The sequence below is a fragment of the Wasmannia auropunctata genome, unplaced genomic scaffold (assembly GCF_000956235.1).
Source record: "Wasmannia auropunctata unplaced genomic scaffold, wasmannia.A_1.0 LD336116.1, whole genome shotgun sequence".
NCBI lineage: Eukaryota > Metazoa > Arthropoda > Insecta > Hymenoptera > Formicidae > Wasmannia > Wasmannia auropunctata.
In genome coordinates, this window is record NW_012026774.1 from 740,658 (window position 1) to 757,149 (window position 16,492).

Consider the following 16,492-nt stretch of genomic DNA (forward strand, 5'->3'; position numbering starts at 1 on the left):
TCGCAAACAAGGATAATGTAACGACTGGCTCACGTTTCCCAGAAATATCGATGTAGTCAAGAAATACGGGCCATGCGATAAGTGATCCTTAATAAACGATCCCGGCGTCTGACACTTGACACGCAATAACGTTGAAAACACAAGAAAAGCCATTAAATTTACGATATATTTTATTTCTCTTCAAATATATAACCGAGTATATTCTGTAACGGTAAAGAATGTGAAAAGGCGATAAAAGAAAACGATGCGCATGCAATCGGTTTGTTCACTTTCGAAACAGCCTTGACGCGTTGAGAAGCATCAATACAAAGAGTGTATCGCAATGAATAAAATAATAATACCGGATGTTCCGAAAGTGGTGATCGTTTTTCGCTTGAAAGGAAAGAATGAATTGTGTTCCCATACATTTATTAATTTTTAATAATGATTACGACTTGATTTATTTGAATTGTATAATTTAATTAGAATTATTCAATTGTGTAATTTTATATTATATAAGATATAAAATTAGCAGAAACAGAATAAAAAAGTAAAATTCAAACACGAATAAATTAAACTAAATTAAATAAGTTTTAAAATTGATGGAAACATATTTTAGCTGTGTTCTCTTTTATTAATTCGGATATATTTTATATGATAATTTAAGTAATATTAACAATAGAATGTTAAAGAAAGTATAAATCAAGTCCACAATTATTAAAAATGACGGTAAAAAATTGGCTCTCAGATCGCAAACGATATTAATTAATCTTTTCGGATCAGACGATCGATAGAAATTTTATGAATGCGCGTCGAATTTCCATTTTTCTAAGATTTGACGAAATCAAAAAGTAGATCGTTAAAATTGATTTTAGACTCGATAAGAAAAGAAATACCGCATAAATGAATAGCGAACGGAGTGTACTACTGTATAGATAAGCGTCAGAGAAGGAAGAGTTTCGATCGCTGCGGACAGTGCATCGCGAGCGGGAATGCATTTTATCAGACCGGTGTTACTGGTTGCGATCGCGCTCGTCGAGATAATAAGCGAACAAACGACGAGTCGCGCGTCAGTCTCATCCTGTACGCGGACAGGACTGTGCTCACAATCAACGATCGATCTTCAATAGTCCTGAACTCTGTGTTAATTACCTATAGTTGATTAGAAAGAACCGCGCGCCGTAAATCCGGTGACACAATCCCGTTGATTTCTTTTTTCATCGACCGCGATATATATAATTCTGTTCGCTCTAATCGGCTATGAGTTCTCTTCGATGGAACGGTGTTAAGTAAATATATAAATTATATATATAATTAAAAGGACAGAATAAACGCAATGTTTTTGTATATATGCGTTGTTTGTAGATGTTCACCTGTGCTCGTCTGCTGATGACCCTGACTTGCGTGATACTACAATTTAAAGGTATAATTAATTCTTTTTAGTGACAGATATCGCGTGTAAAAAAATATGATTATATGACTTTTATTACTTATGAAAACTGTATAAAGCAAAATGATACCTATCTTATCGTTCGATCGACTTATTATAGTTTAAAATATTTCATTCATGTTGAATTAATTCAATCTATTCCATATATTAGTAAAACTACAGTTATTTAAATTGCAAATAGTGGTAGATCGATATACACGATGTTTCGTTGTGAATCGCAAAGGGAAAGGTAACAAGGTCATTTTCCTAATACATATATCCAGCGGATTTTATGCGGCACGATGATTCAGCGTCTACAGAGGAGATAATCGTCCTTAAACGTCCAAATAGTAATCCATCTCCATCAAGGATCTAGAAATCGATTGTATTACCTGTACAAAGTGTACATAGAATTATGTAGACAAGCATGACTGATTGATTTAAAGTTCTCTCATAAAATCGATTTGCAGTTTCCCATTATTAAAATAAATTCACTGATTCATACGAAGCGTCGTATTAAGAATTTTATACAATTTTTGCAATGTTGTTATTCCATTAAGTTAGAAAGCAAATTCAATTTTACTTACAGTTAGCAGCATCGCTAACTTTCGAAAATTTATTCCTTTCATTTATATCGCGTAATTATATGCCAAATGCGCATGTGTGCTTATCGCCAAGATTACGATTGACCTACAGTTTTCTCTATTGTTAGATAAAGTCAATAGTTTGTGGCGATTGACAAATAAAAAATGCCTCAATGAGATTTAAATTATTTAAGGAAAATTAATCGAATCTTGTCTTTTTGTCGAGATTAAAAAAATAAATAAAAAATAATGCGACGTAAGTCGCATTGACAAATGAATACTTTCGACAAATGGAAATAACTTGGACAGTATAAGAGACGTTCGATCGATTATTTGATATTATCGTGTAAAGATCTGAAATTACAGTCAGTGGTATTCCAGAATACGCCGATCAATTGTAATAGAAACGATAGACATACAAAGTAAACTAACGATAAAAGAAACATTTTTATCACTGTCTCTCGCGACATATATATCTTTTATTCTGAAGTTTAGAAGCAAAGATTTTAACAAATTATTAAAAAAAAACAAAATTCTAAATTAATTTCTGATAATTAATTAAATGAGGTCGCGGTGTGCAAATTAATTTACATTTAATTATAAAAATTAGCTACTTATATTTGGTATCGAAAAATAATGGCAAAAATATATTATTCGATCGAAATACTCGAAGAATAAAATTTCAAATTTATATGCATTGTTTTTGGGACACCCTGTATACATATTCGCAGAAAGAATTATCAGGAAACGCTGTCATATCACTGCCGGTGCCGGCAGCGTTAGTATATCGAAGCACGCCCGGCCCGTAAAGTGCCTAAAATACCTACGCGATTTTCAAATGGCTATCACGCGAAATTGTTCCTGAGAGAGGCGGAACGTAGCGCGCGTCGTCGGCGACGTGGACGTGGAATTCGCGTCTCCTCATCGCCCAAACAGGAATCGCATTCCACGTACGCGGAGAGTGGGGTTACGCGCGCAGTGCGGCTCACGTTTCACAAGGAACGCGTGTGACACGTAGATTGTTTGCATGTGCACGAGCAGCGGATCGGCGATAACGAGGCATATGCAGTTCCGTTGAGCGCGAGAGTATACCGGGGTGTACCGCGACACACGAGACAACAAGAGTGATGGGAATCGACGGTATGAGGGTCGGCGGAGGCAGATGCCCGCCCCTCCTGGTCGGCGGACTCCTGCTGGCATGCCTCATGCTCATCTGCAGCTGGTGGACCCTGTCTTCCGAGAACCTGGAGCTCATCAGGCAGATCGACGATCTGAACGAGCAGCTTAAGATAAGGTGAGAGTACCTCGCCGAATGCCGATTGCATCTCTCTGATTGCATCAAGCGAGATGCTTACCGCATAACCTAAATTGTGTTAACCACTTGTCTCCACAATGAATGACATTAATGACAGTCATTATACAGTGTTGTGGTCATTATGCGATTACCAAAGAATTATGTTACTATGCTATTTAAATGTTTGTAATGAAGGTAACTGCTTGAAAAATTGATGTCAGACGATTGCAGAAAGACATTGCGAGGCTTACCTCTTTCTGGTTTTCTTTATAATTGTTATGCAATTTGTAATTAAGGCATATGTATTTGAATTTCTTTTTCATAGAAATTCTGGCTTGTAGCTTACTTGCACAATGCAAGTGTATAATATCACCATTACCACATTTTTCTTTTTCTAGGTTATTATTACAATATATAAAAATGTTCAATATATGTACTTTCAAATTATTCTGAATTATTAAGAAATTGATCCTTTCAGTGCTGAAGAAAGAGATCAGTGCGTGACGTTGCGAGGTAATTTGGAACAAAGATTTAAACACACGGAAGATGAGCTGGCTTCCTTGCACGTCCGTTTGGAGCAGCAGATGGATTTTAAAAAGAAAAATGAGGAACTCGAGGATTCAATTACTATGTGCAGGAGTGAGCTGGACTCGTTAAATAAACTGGACGCTACGAAAACTGCAACGTTAGAAACGTTGAGATTAGAAAAGGATACAATTAATAATCAATTAGACGTAAAGCGGGATGAGAATAAAAAACTTCAAGAAGAAGTGGATAGGGTATGAACTTTTTGTTTAGCAGTACTAACATAAAGTCAAATATAACTTGAAAAATGTAAATAAATTTACGTTTTGATTTTACAGTTGAAAGGAGAAACAGATCAACTCAAGCTTGGTTGTAATGCACCACCTGAGAAGAAAGCGACTTTAAATCTCGAGCCACGTAAGTTATAATTATCTTTATCACAAATTTCGTTTAATATGCTCCGAAATTTATCCGTTTTTTATTACAATAAATAACCGCATTTGAATGTTTATCAAAATTAATTTTTTAAGTAGTTTATTTAATATACAAGAAATATCTGTAGCATATTACTAGTAATTGTAACGAATAACGAATGGAGATATTGCTAATTTAGATTGCTAATTGCACCCTGCTTCAACGGCGGGAAGAAAATACTTTGGTTTTTTTTTTTTTTTTTTTTTTTTTAATCTCGTCAATATCCCCATTAAGTTCTAACTCCGATTGGGCTGTTCACGCAAGATTTAATGCGATTACCAGCTCGTTCCCCTTTGTTTGCACATTTTTGACTGACTCAGCATTATAAGATATTGTCGGGATTTGCTGATCTAGCAACGACAGTGGTCATTAACAAGTCTCAATTGCATCCTGTACCGGAGTCTGCTGTAAGAGTATCCGTAGCTGGTCAGCGAGGTTTGAAGTTCCACGGGATTCCGATCCTACCATCAAACCCACCTGGTGCTGAGCGCCAAACTCCTCGTTTCTCAGTGACTATGTTGAAGAAAGGTAGTGATACCTTTCTCCGTCCTCGAGGCGAGAGAATGCTGCCACAAACATGAAATTAAAAGTTCGCAGTAGATTTGTACATAATTCACACTTTCATATGTCTGTGACTAAAGCTCTATTAAGGACAAGCCCACTATATCGCTTCTAACTAAGCTATGAATCGTGCTCGGCCCTTCGGGTTCATTTTAATGGTATATAAAACTATTATTTCTCTATCAAACGCTGAAATTTTCATAAAAGACTGTTTTAGATATTGTAACACAAAATTGTGTCTTCATAAAAGAAATGTAATAGTTAACTTTCTTATGCTTTATGTTACGAGGTCTAATTCTGTATATATTAGAATAGTACAAAAAGTATTTATATAGTTTATACAGTTTATATACTGAATCGCACAGGCACAAGTACGATTTCTGAATTAATATAGGTGCCATGCAATAATTTATTTTTCTATAAGAATTGTATTATGTTAATTGTTTTAATGCATTGTTCTTATCTAAGCTAATTAAAAAAAAAAAAAAATTAAATTATGTATTTTATAAAAATAAAGCTTTATATAGAGTGGGATGGAAAAGATTGTTTATAATTTATAACTAAGTTGTGACAATTATTAAGTTTGTGTAGAATATTTTGCGATTTATTTACAGCTTGTTGCAATATTGTATTTATAATAGGATTTGTAATTAAATTATATAAACTATTTAATGTGAATTATAAATTTTTATTTGTATTTATAGAAATATGTTAAATAATAAAAAATTGTGATAAACTCTATATAACATTTTTAACTCTTTGAAAATATCAAGCAAAAAACAAGTTTCTCACTAATAGGAGAAAAACATCTTATATGTGTAATACTTTCAGCAAGACATTCCTGCTTCTAGACTATACTAAAGGATTGGTTACGGATAATTATTATTACGAAAACTTCGGCATTAAAAAAACTAATAACGTATTCGTTATTTCATATTAACATGCATGGAGTATACAAGTGCAGGAAGATGCGTTAATAATTATTAATTTACTAACGCGCGTATCTAATAATTCTCTTTATATATACAGTTATCGTATTCTGTATAACAAGCAATAATTAAAATTTTTCAGAAATACATACGAACTTTTTATTTTAGTATAGTAATATAGCTTACATGACTTTCAGTTGAAACGGAATCAAAACAAGGCATGAATAATTCCACAGAGCAGGATATCCCAGTTGCCAACGAATTGGAAGATCCCGAAAATCGAGCACGTGGTAATTAGAACTTTAAACGTAACGATATATCGCTGCTATATGTTTTACATTTCTGAAGTGCTATAAATTGTAAAAATCATAATGTCACATTCGATTTGTTCTTACATTTTATAAAATCTTAATTAGACTTCACTTTTATTAATTATTATTATTGCTATGCGTATACTATTCTATTCGATGTAAAAAACTGGATTTTAACACAATGTATGAAAGAGGACAGTAAAACTAGCAATAATTTTTTTTATATTTTTTTATCATTTATGTAGATAACAATGGAGATGACATACAAAGCACAGAGGAAACTATGCTACTTCCAGACAATTATGAAGAAGACAAAACGCAAGATGCCGCAAAGAAACCTGGAGACAAAATTATATAGTATCACGCGATATAACTTAGAAATTAATGAGTCTTGCAAAACGCGAGCTTAGTTTAAACTATAATAGTTATAGATAAATATAAGTGATATTCTGATCCATCACGGAGATTATGATCTTTTGACTATGCATCATGTAAAATATTGTGCTCAATTGTATCATACACATTCTCACACATACACGTGTACACTTAATTGTTTATGATACAAACATATTTTTTATATGTTACTACCTTAAAAATATGTACTTTTTAAATAGTTTTTTTTTTCTATAATACGAAGATGAAACTACAAAGTAATTTATGTGCCAAAATAAGTTGGTCGTTTTTTATATATATACGTTTGAGGCCATATGTGAAATCTCTATGTAATAAGCAGATACTGTGATCATTGGAAGATCTGAAAATAAATGTCAATAATTATTACTAGTAATTTTTAGACATAAGACGCAATAATTTTTTGATGCAGCATGTTTTATATCGATTAAAAGAAATGGTAAAAATAAGCAATGTGAATTGTAAGTATTTTACATAAAAATATAAAGGTGGACAAAAATTGTTTAAGAAATATCCTTGTCTATTTTTCTTTGCAATTTTATTGGATAGATAATGGATGATGAATTTTTATAAAAAAAATTGTTGCGGTTTGTTTAAAGACAAAAACAGTTTAAGTTTATAACAAAATTTTAATAATGAAAATTAGGCATGATATTGATTAATTATTTTAAAAGTTTCATTTCTTTACATTCCTTGTATCTCTTATTGTAAAATTATTTTATATTTATGATGTGAAATATATATCAATTTTATATATCCTTGTTAGCATATCCAAAATATACTCAGCTTACATAAAATTTCGTGATTTTATTGCAAAATCTCTACGGTTTATACTTGTGCGATATTCATTTGTGTGTAGTACAGCATCGAGTTTATCATGTATTGCATAAAAAAGATTACATGTGTTAGCTTCTTTTTTTCAATATTTTACAATTATTAAAATTTGTATACATAAATGAAATAAAAATATAACGAGAATAAGTGATCGTTGATTATCATATTGTCCTCGTAAATTATAAATTATTGTACGTTCTTTACATGCATGTCACTACCTAGTTTTCCATCATGTTCTCTTATCATGTACAAAATCCATAATTTGTTTCGTATTATGCGCTTCGTTTGAATTAATCTCTTTATTTAACATCCAATTGATGTCATGATATATAAAATGACAGTGACATATATCTTTAACATGTAGTAATTTTTATTTCTTACTAATTTCTTTTATGTATTTATTTTTATATATGATGATGACACACGCGATGATATATGATGGTGACACATGATGGACATGGTGACTCTTATCTCATTAACAGTTACTTCCGTTCATAACTTTAATGCTAAGATAATAATTATAATATTTTTTAATGATATGAATGTATGAATATACTACGTTCTAATGTCGCATATTATGGGTGCGTTCCATTTAATGCTCGCAAATAAGGACAAATTCGTGAACTTTGCGAGCGTTAAATGGAACGCAGCCTATATAAATTTTTCTAAACATGCAGTTATACATATATTGATACATTTATTTTAGTACAATCATTCTTTATATCAATTATATTGCAAAGTCATTGTCATAAATGCTGCTAATAATACTTGTATTTGCTGCTACAAATAGTCACGCTCGCCGACAATACTTTGAATTAAATTATTTTTATTTTAATACATAACAGTTGTTAATAAATATATTGGCAAATATTATATATGTGCTTGCAATAAATGCCACTGAACATAGAAAATGTTAAATTATACAAACATCAGTAATAAACAAATAAATAGTATACAAATCTAATTTCTCATTAAAAATATGTAATTTATACATACATATATAGTAATACACATATACACTCACAATTAATACATATTGTAATACCAATCATAATATATAACAGAATATGTGAGAATTATAATGTAAAATTGTGCGTTAATCAACGGTTATCTAATTAAAACAATATGTGTCGATATATTACAACAAAATACAAAATGACAAAGTGACTAGTAAAAATTAAGTAACGACTAGATAATTACTATGCGAATTTATGTCTAAATAATCGTTTTGGTGTTTGTATATATTAACTTATTCTTACCATAGTTATTATACAAATCTCATCACACCAGATCATGTTTAAAATTAAACTAAAGAATAATGACTGATTATATATTAATTTTTAAAAACTATATAAATATATTATGCATATACTTGACGAGCTGCACATGATTAGAATATTTATCGTAAATATTAAACTGAACTCGAATACTCTTTGAATTGGAGTCATATTATTCATACCACAAATATACAGGAGCTTTAATTATTTTAAAGCCTAACATGATATTTTTTTCTGAGCTTTTGCGTTTGTACAGAAATAAAATATATTTACTTTTATTGCCAGTTTAATTATTTATATCTGTAAGAGACATATTCATTTGTTTTAATAAAGAAATATATTTTCAAGATATTTTAGAGATCATTTTAGAGATTTAATAATAATTAATAATACTAAATATATAACAATCCTAAACTTTATAACTTACTGCAACTTTTATATAACTCTCATTCATAATTTGTAGCAGCATAATCTTTGAATATATATTTAAATTAAAATAAATAAAATTCTATTTTTATATATTTAAAAATTGCAGCTATCTTGTAAAACTTTTATATAATATCTTGCATTTTTATATTTTTCTCTGCATTGCTAAGAATCACTTCTTGCTTTGTATTTTAACGTTTCATATACTTTTCTTTGGTCGCGCACGTCATTTAATAATAAAATAAAATTTACCGTCGTCTACATCTATTAAAAAAAGTGATTCATTAGTGATTTGCGGATATTTACTTATTCAAAATTAGTTGCCTTAGGTTCTGTTTATCGCCACATCAGTTTGAAACCTAACTTAAATAAACAGCCTTCAAGATAAATAAATATCGCGAAAAAAAATCGTCATTTAAAAAAACTGGAAGTCACAAGTATATGTATCGTATACGAGTACAGAAAGTATGAATCGTATTATGTATCATGCTTTATGTTTCTTTAATTGAGCAGCACGCGAATGATTAATTCGAGATCTCGAGTCTAAGATGAATACAAAGTGTGCGTTCCAGCTTGTTTGACAATTTCGCTTTGCTCTGCATTCAAAATACGTACTGGGGTCAATGATAAGGCAGTGAAACATTAATGAATTGTCAGTCTCTAAACAAGGGTAACTATGTAATCGCGTAAATTAAAATTATGAGTAATATCTATTTCGTTGTGATTTGCTATGATATTCCCCTCGTCATTGCTGTCGTTTGTCGCGGTTCAACGATCTGTTTGTTAAAAAAAAAACTAATGATCAAAAACCAATTTTACGGAGAACGATGGGAAGGGTGTCTCTTCCGTCGGAAAATGAAGGCGAATATCGAGCGAATTCGCCACCAGCGGCTACGCTTGCGATGCGAACTGCGGGACCTCTCTTTAGCGCGAATTTGCCTGATTAGCGAGAAGAATGCATCGTCTATGAATTGTCTGAGAGCGGCGGATGTCTCGTAAAACGGACAACCGAGCTCTTCCGCCAACGCCTTGCCTTCCTCCGTGGTCACCTAAAATAAGCGTCGAGTTCGATGTATGGAAGAAATCAATATTTCATTGTTCTTGTACATAAGCCGTGTATGTATCGCGATCTATTCACAATAATTCTGATATGTCACGGTCAACTCGACGGCATCTTTGATATACCTTTCGATGATGCAACAGATCAAACTTATTGCCGACCAGCACCAGAGGAATGTTCTCGTTGGCGCGCACACGTGATATTAGCTTCCTGTACTCCATTGTCTCTTGGAAGCTATGCCTATCCGTTACCGAGTAACATATCATGAAGCCTTCACCGCATCTCATATATTGCTCACGCATTGCTGTGAATTCCACCTGTACAATAGTATACAGAGTCAGGATCACATATCCGTTTGTATACAAAAAGCGAGAATGCATGAAGAACATGTAGATTGTATAATCCCAATAAACGGAAATGGATTCAAATATTATAAAAAAATATATTTTTTTAATTGAAATGGATAAAAATTTTCTAGACAATGAATTGAAATCGATTGGTCTTTATATAGAAATGCATTCATTTCCATGAAAGTCAATCCATTTCAAATCATTTTAATCCATGATTTGAAATTTCAATCCATTTCCGTTTAGTGGAATATTGTCGTGACCATTGTAATATATAAGCTGAGTGTCTCGAACCTGTCCAGCTGTGTCTAAAATATCCAGAAGAGCTGCCTCGCCATCGATGACCACTTGTGTCTGATATGAATCCTCTGTGAATAAGAGAGAAACTGCGTTATTTTCTTCGCACTTTGACAACTAGAATTAGGCGTCAGATTTCCTAAATATATATATATCTCTATACATTTTTATCTAGTTTTCCGCTAAGATTCGCGATCGAAAAGTTAAGCTCCGATAATCTTTGTATAAAATGCGACTCACCTATCGTAGGATCGTGATAGTCGAGAAACCTGTGACTGACAAACTGCAAGGTGACAGCTGAAAAGCAAGACGTGTAATTATAAAGTATGCACCCTCAAACATTTGACGAAACGTCAGACACTCCGATCACAGACAAGTGTCAATCAGACGACGCGGATACCTGATTTGCCAACACCGCCGTCGCCCAACACCACGATTTTGTATACCCTGAGTCCGCTCCTGACAGTAGGCTGCGTTACCACCGCTATATCGTCCTTGCCGTTGCAGGGGATGTTTCGGTCCTGCGAGATGCCAGCCGCCGTCGTCGCCGCGGTCATCGTGCAGGCGGCTGGCCGGCCGTGCATACCGGCGTGCGTACGTAATAACGTAATATACGTACGTGGGCCTGATACCCGCGACGGGCGGCCGACACACACTTACCCTACGGCGAGGCGGCGACTGGCACACTTGATCGCACCGTGTATCGGACGACGCGCGACCAATTCAACGGACACACCCGTGTTGTTTGCCAGCGGCTGCTGAGCGACGGACGTCGTGGACGACGCCGTGACTCATGCTCGACGCGTGCAGGTAAAAGCACATTGAGATTCAGATCTTCGTCGTGCCGCATAACATGACCTGTCGTCGGACGGCCGGAACGCGCACTGATCATCGCCGTATGCGCGCAGCGCGGAGCGGACAGATTCGCGGAGAATGTGACAGCTGAGAGATCGAAACGTGCGCGTGCGTTTTCATGGTTTCTATGTGTGTGCTTATTTCTATCTGAGCGCTAGATACTTGTCATTTTTATTTTATTTTTAGTAGCTGAACCGGTATTTTGTAGTTGAATTAAAAATCTAAAATAAAAGGAAGATTTTAACAGCTTTTGCGTCGATTTAATGCAAATCGATTTGTTCAATACAAGTAGAAAATTCTAATCATCTTATTTAATATAAAAGTTAATGTGCAAATAAAATGTTTTACGTAAAAATACTGTTTATGAATTCATTTTCTCTTTCCAATTAAATAATATTAAGCAATAATTGGAGTACGTCTTTCGATATCCTAGAAAAATCAAAATTATTAGAAGAATGTATTTTAACAAGAAGTTTTGTCCTACTTAGCGAATTAAATTTGGTGCAAATTTCGTACTTCTTAGAAATAAAAATTTTATTTTTTGCAAATCGCATGTTTTAACATCGAGAACTCAGCCAATGAAATTCAAATTCGTAGCAAACTTCGAATTTATTCGAATTCCGCGATATTTAATTTAAAAAAATTGTTATTAAATTATACTGGAGTATTTTGAATATTGTATCCAAATTTATTTGTCTCTTTTCTCATTTGACTACGTTATATCGTTCCTATAAAATATCGATATATCATATCATAAGCTTCGTTCTAATAATATGAATAAAAACACACAAGAAAAAATTCGCAAATATAGAGTCTAGATTATTGCACATAAACGATATATATATATATATATATATATATATATATATATATATCAGAAATTGTATTATTTTTATATTAAGTATCTATATATTTATACACACTAATTCTGTAAAACATTCTATATCTTTATATATAAATAAAGAATCATTCTTACGAATCATTCTTACGAAAGATTTTCTCACATTGATTATAAAAATATGTATTGTATAAACAAAATCCCAACATCAAAGCATAATATATAACAAACATTTAAGTTATGTAAATAGATGCCTTAGATAAAATATTTATCACAGACGGAGTCAAAAGCTATAATACAAATCGGAAGAAAATATCAATTCGGACGCCAGTCTTGCAAGATAAATATATCTAGTTACATTCCTTGTATAATAACCACTTGCGTATCAATAACTTTTTCCCTCTAAGCTTGAATTCTATTCTTTTTTAATATATGTTATGGTTTTAATTATAATACAATATAGGAAGAAAACTTAATTATTTGCATAAGTAAACACTGGTGCAATCGGTCCTTACGTATTATTATATATATAATGCATATTTATATATATGCATGTATACAGCTTTCCTATAGCATCGGAAGAAATAATTACGAATAACTAGAGTCCAAAATTCCTTAACTGCAGCTGACAATTGAATTGACGTTTACGTAGTTTTAAAAATTTATATTAAAAAAATGGAATTGTTCCAATCAACCAATATATTTTTTATTCTTGTTGCTCAGAAAGAATATTTGTGTAAAATTTTTTATAAAATACGATTATATCAATTATAAATTAATTATAATGTATAATGTATAAGTGTATATTTATGATAATTTAATTTTTAAATGTGCAACGTCAAAAATATATTAACGTAAACGCGCAACTCAATTAGGTCAGGTGCAACAAAATCCGAGATCTACAAATAAAGAGAGCAAATCACGAAAGATAGAAAATCTAAGCGACGTGATGTACTTATGTGATGTTTCGTAGTGGTAAATCTCTGCTGGTAAATCTCTAATTACAAATCGATAGTGCGTTATCTCATCATCCTGCGAAATCTGTCTAATTCAAAAATACTTTCTGATAACCTGCAAAAATTCATATTATTAATAGATTAGAAATTTTTTGATTTTCATATAAAAATTAGAAATAAAATTAAGTATCTACCTTCCGAAAGCATTCACTAAAGCAACAATTTCACTTCTTTCCAAAAAGAATGACTTCCGGTTAAGGTTATTAAGCGTTGATTCCCATTTGTCAAATTTTCCTGAGAATAATATCTTTAACGCGGTGCCCAGGCCATGGATTTGCAATTTACCCCACAGTTTACATTTGTCACATCCCACGCAATCCATAATACGTGAAATATTTATAAAATGTTGTCTGAATTCTTCCTTCAGCACTTGTGCTTCTTTTCCACCGGTAAACATAACTGTTTCGTTAAAATGTTCCGGGAATGATCTAAAATACAGATAGAGTGAATAATAATTTCATAATTCATAATAATTTCATGTGTTGTAAAAGATAATTATAAAATGCTTACTTAACAACATTCAATATGTCGTTCACAGCCAATCTTGTATCCTCGTCATCTATTTCATTGCCCGTATAGTATTCTTCTCTTTCCAAATAAGGTGCAGCTTTGGCTAGAGCTCTCAACTCAAGTAGATAAATAAAATATAGATTCTTTAGCCAGTTTGGACCTTCATCACCTGTTGTTTCGGGAGAAAATCTTCTTTCTAGCTCGTCCAAATTGGGACCCCATTGATTGTCAGGTGACACTTGTAAACTGTCTTGCGGGGCCAACAAATATTTTGAACACAAATGTATATTGATACTGGTATGTAAACCGGATATAACTCGGTAAAAAACTCGTTTTTCTAAACACATTCCTGAAACAATATAACTGTGTTAAGAAAAAATATAAAAATTTAATGTTAACTAAAATAAATTAAAATCTTGTATTTTATAAATATAAATAATTTAGAGAATATGTTTAAGCTACAACAAAAGTAAGCATAAAAATCTATTTATTATATGAAAAAAATATATTTAATAATTCCCTAGGTTTATATAAAAAATGGAATTGATGCAAGTGCAACACTTACCATTCATCTTAGAAGATTTTATAAAAATGTGAGGCGAGTTTTCAGGCCTGTAAAAAAAATAATATGCTATATAGACTCGAATAAAATTGTACACGACAAAATAAATATAAATAACGTTTGATATATAACAATAATTATATACCTAAAGCAATTTTCCATATAAATACTTCGCCATATTCTATGTGCACTGGTTCCCTTGTATCCTGTATACCTTTCTGGATTAAGTAAAAGATCCACGTATTCCCCAGGACTAGATTCTTTTACACAGAAATTATCTTGAGCATCATCATGCTGTTGCCATCGCTCAAATTCTTTATAGTTCTCCGAACTACAATCAAATTTATATTTAATCTTTGGTCTTTTAACCGGTATTAATATATATCCTACAATTACCTAATTGTTGTGTTCAGAAAACCAAGTTCTATATTATGATCTTTCGCACTGTGTCTGCAGTCATTAATTTGCGCATTGGCTGTATATTTATCTACTGGGCTTTCGTTAATATGAATATTCCTTGGAATATCTCCCTTTAAACCCTCAGGAATATCGTCCTATAACAAATTACAGAAAATAAAAAAAAATTGTAGTAATACTTATTTAAAATATTTGCTATAAAAATTGCTTACATCTTGGCAGGGTAGCACGTGACAGTAGCGTATAGCGCATTTGCTGTCATCTGCCCAGAATGGACAATCCTGTTTTAAGTTTACTTTGTAAAATCTAAAATAATCTCTGACTAGAAGACTTTGAATTCTCGGATATATTCTCATATTATTAAAATAATCCACAGTGTCAACGTTGCAAGTGCAGTCGTCGATAGACCCTTTTAGCTGTAATTTTTATTAATTTTTATATAATACTTATAAAAATATGGAGAGATAACACTCCCTCCAAAATTGCAAATATGTAAAAACAAATTCATAAATTTGAATCTTGGGAAACACACATCAAGAACATGACAGTAGATACCTTGCAGAAACACTGATCATCTTTCCTGGAGTTAGTCCCAAAATAATTTCCACCGACCTGCAGGTGGAAAAGCAAGATCGCCAGGAGCAGTCGACAGAACATTCTTCCACCAGTTTCAAGATTCATTTCAGCATGGGAAAAAGCCGCTGATGCGACCGGCCTGTCGCAACATTAATCAGATGGTGATAAAAAGTGACAGCTCGAATCGCACAACTGGAGCTCGTTCTCAAGTTACATCGGTGCGCCTACGTGCTGCATGAAACGTAAACATCTGATTCGGTCTGATGCAAAACAATATTGTACGTATCGTTAAGATTACGCGAAAATTTGAGAATATCGAGTATCTCAATTAAGGGACGATAAATGTAAGGAAACGCATAATACGCACGTACGAAAGAAACAGATCTATTCCTGTAGACGTCACAATATTTCGGAGTTTCGAGCTGTCCACTCACCGCTGCTCACCCGTTACGTCCGTGGCGGATTATGTGACATTTGTACAAACATAGGTGTACGTACGCACGAGTGCATGGCACGTACGAGATACGTGGAATATCGGATGCACTACGTGGGATAGATTGATTCGCGGTTGAAATATAACGGTGAGATAACACGCGTGATAACACACGCCTAGAAGCAAAAGCGGCGGAGCTAACCTTACTAATCCCTAGACTCTAGAGTGACTAGAGAGAGAGGACATGGCCTCTTACGGCATGCATTAACGCCACCTGAAGAAGTGGATGTAAACTACATAGCAACATGCATTTCACTGCACTGAGGATAAAAAGACCGTCAGTCCTCCTCTCTCAGGTCTCTCTGGTGGAAAAAGCATCCCAGGTGAGACATTCCGGTGGATGCGCAGTCGTTCAAAAGTAGTGGGGAGCAATTGGACTAGACAATAAACCAATCAGCTTCTCCCAAAGATGCAAAATTTAGTAATTTTCTCCTTGTGGGGAACAATTGATTGGCTGAAATTTTAAACCATGCCACCATTATGCGCA

At 32.9% G+C, this 16,492-nt stretch overlaps 3 protein-coding genes and 1 long non-coding RNA gene across 7 annotated transcripts; 1 reads left to right on the top strand and 3 right to left on the bottom strand.

The window, feature by feature from the left end:
* Positions 1-508: 508 nt before the first annotated feature.
* On the top strand, positions 509-7,513 carry LOC105451497. 3 transcript variants are annotated; one of them, XM_011692021.1, is made up of 8 exons: positions 510-1,268; positions 1,345-1,402; positions 3,034-3,286; positions 3,765-4,065; positions 4,150-4,228; positions 4,640-4,813; positions 5,973-6,065; positions 6,332-7,513. In XM_011692021.1, exons 3-8 carry the CDS (start codon positions 3,120-3,122, stop codon positions 6,442-6,444), a joined length of 927 nt encoding a protein of 308 aa, XP_011690323.1. In that variant the 5' UTR covers positions 510-1,268; positions 1,345-1,402; positions 3,034-3,119; the 3' UTR covers positions 6,445-7,513. The 3 variants fall into 3 exon arrangements, with proteins under 3 accessions (XP_011690409.1, XP_011690323.1, XP_011690477.1); XM_011692107.1 differs by lacking the exon at positions 6,332-7,513 and having other exon boundaries at positions 509-1,268; positions 4,640-4,874; positions 5,973-6,062; XM_011692175.1 differs by lacking the exon at positions 4,640-4,813 and having other exon boundaries at positions 512-1,268.
* On the bottom strand, positions 1,439-3,034 carry LOC105451453. Its single transcript, XR_974587.1, has 2 exons — positions 2,820-3,034; positions 1,439-1,780 (listed from the first exon to the last, which is right to left on the bottom strand). It is a non-coding gene; the product is annotated as an uncharacterized LOC105451453 (long non-coding RNA).
* A 1,456-nt stretch (positions 7,514-8,969) lies between the features above and the next one.
* Positions 8,970-11,665, bottom strand: LOC105451660 (GTP-binding protein Rit2). Its single transcript, XM_011692286.1, has 5 exons — positions 11,139-11,665; positions 10,979-11,035; positions 10,736-10,809; positions 10,220-10,411; positions 8,970-10,083 (listed from the first exon to the last, which is right to left on the bottom strand). Exons 1-5 carry the CDS (start codon positions 11,320-11,322, stop codon positions 9,850-9,852), a joined length of 741 nt encoding a protein of 246 aa, XP_011690588.1. The 5' UTR covers positions 11,323-11,665; the 3' UTR covers positions 8,970-9,849.
* Positions 11,666-13,208: 1,543 nt separating this feature from the next.
* On the bottom strand, positions 13,209-16,170 carry LOC105451730 (ero1-like protein). 2 transcript variants are annotated; one of them, XM_011692406.1, is made up of 9 exons: positions 15,884-16,170; positions 15,492-15,743; positions 15,149-15,352; positions 14,916-15,073; positions 14,665-14,850; positions 14,523-14,569; positions 13,958-14,306; positions 13,582-13,875; positions 13,209-13,502 (listed from the first exon to the last, which is right to left on the bottom strand). In XM_011692406.1, the coding sequence occupies exons 2-9, from the start codon at positions 15,615-15,617 to the stop codon at positions 13,451-13,453; spliced, it is 1,416 nt and encodes a 471-aa protein (XP_011690708.1). In that variant the 5' UTR covers positions 15,618-15,743; positions 15,884-16,170; the 3' UTR covers positions 13,209-13,450. The 2 variants fall into 2 exon arrangements, with proteins under 2 accessions (XP_011690708.1, XP_011690787.1); XM_011692485.1 differs by having other exon boundaries at positions 15,880-16,170.
* Between the last annotated feature and the right edge of the window lie 322 nt (positions 16,171-16,492).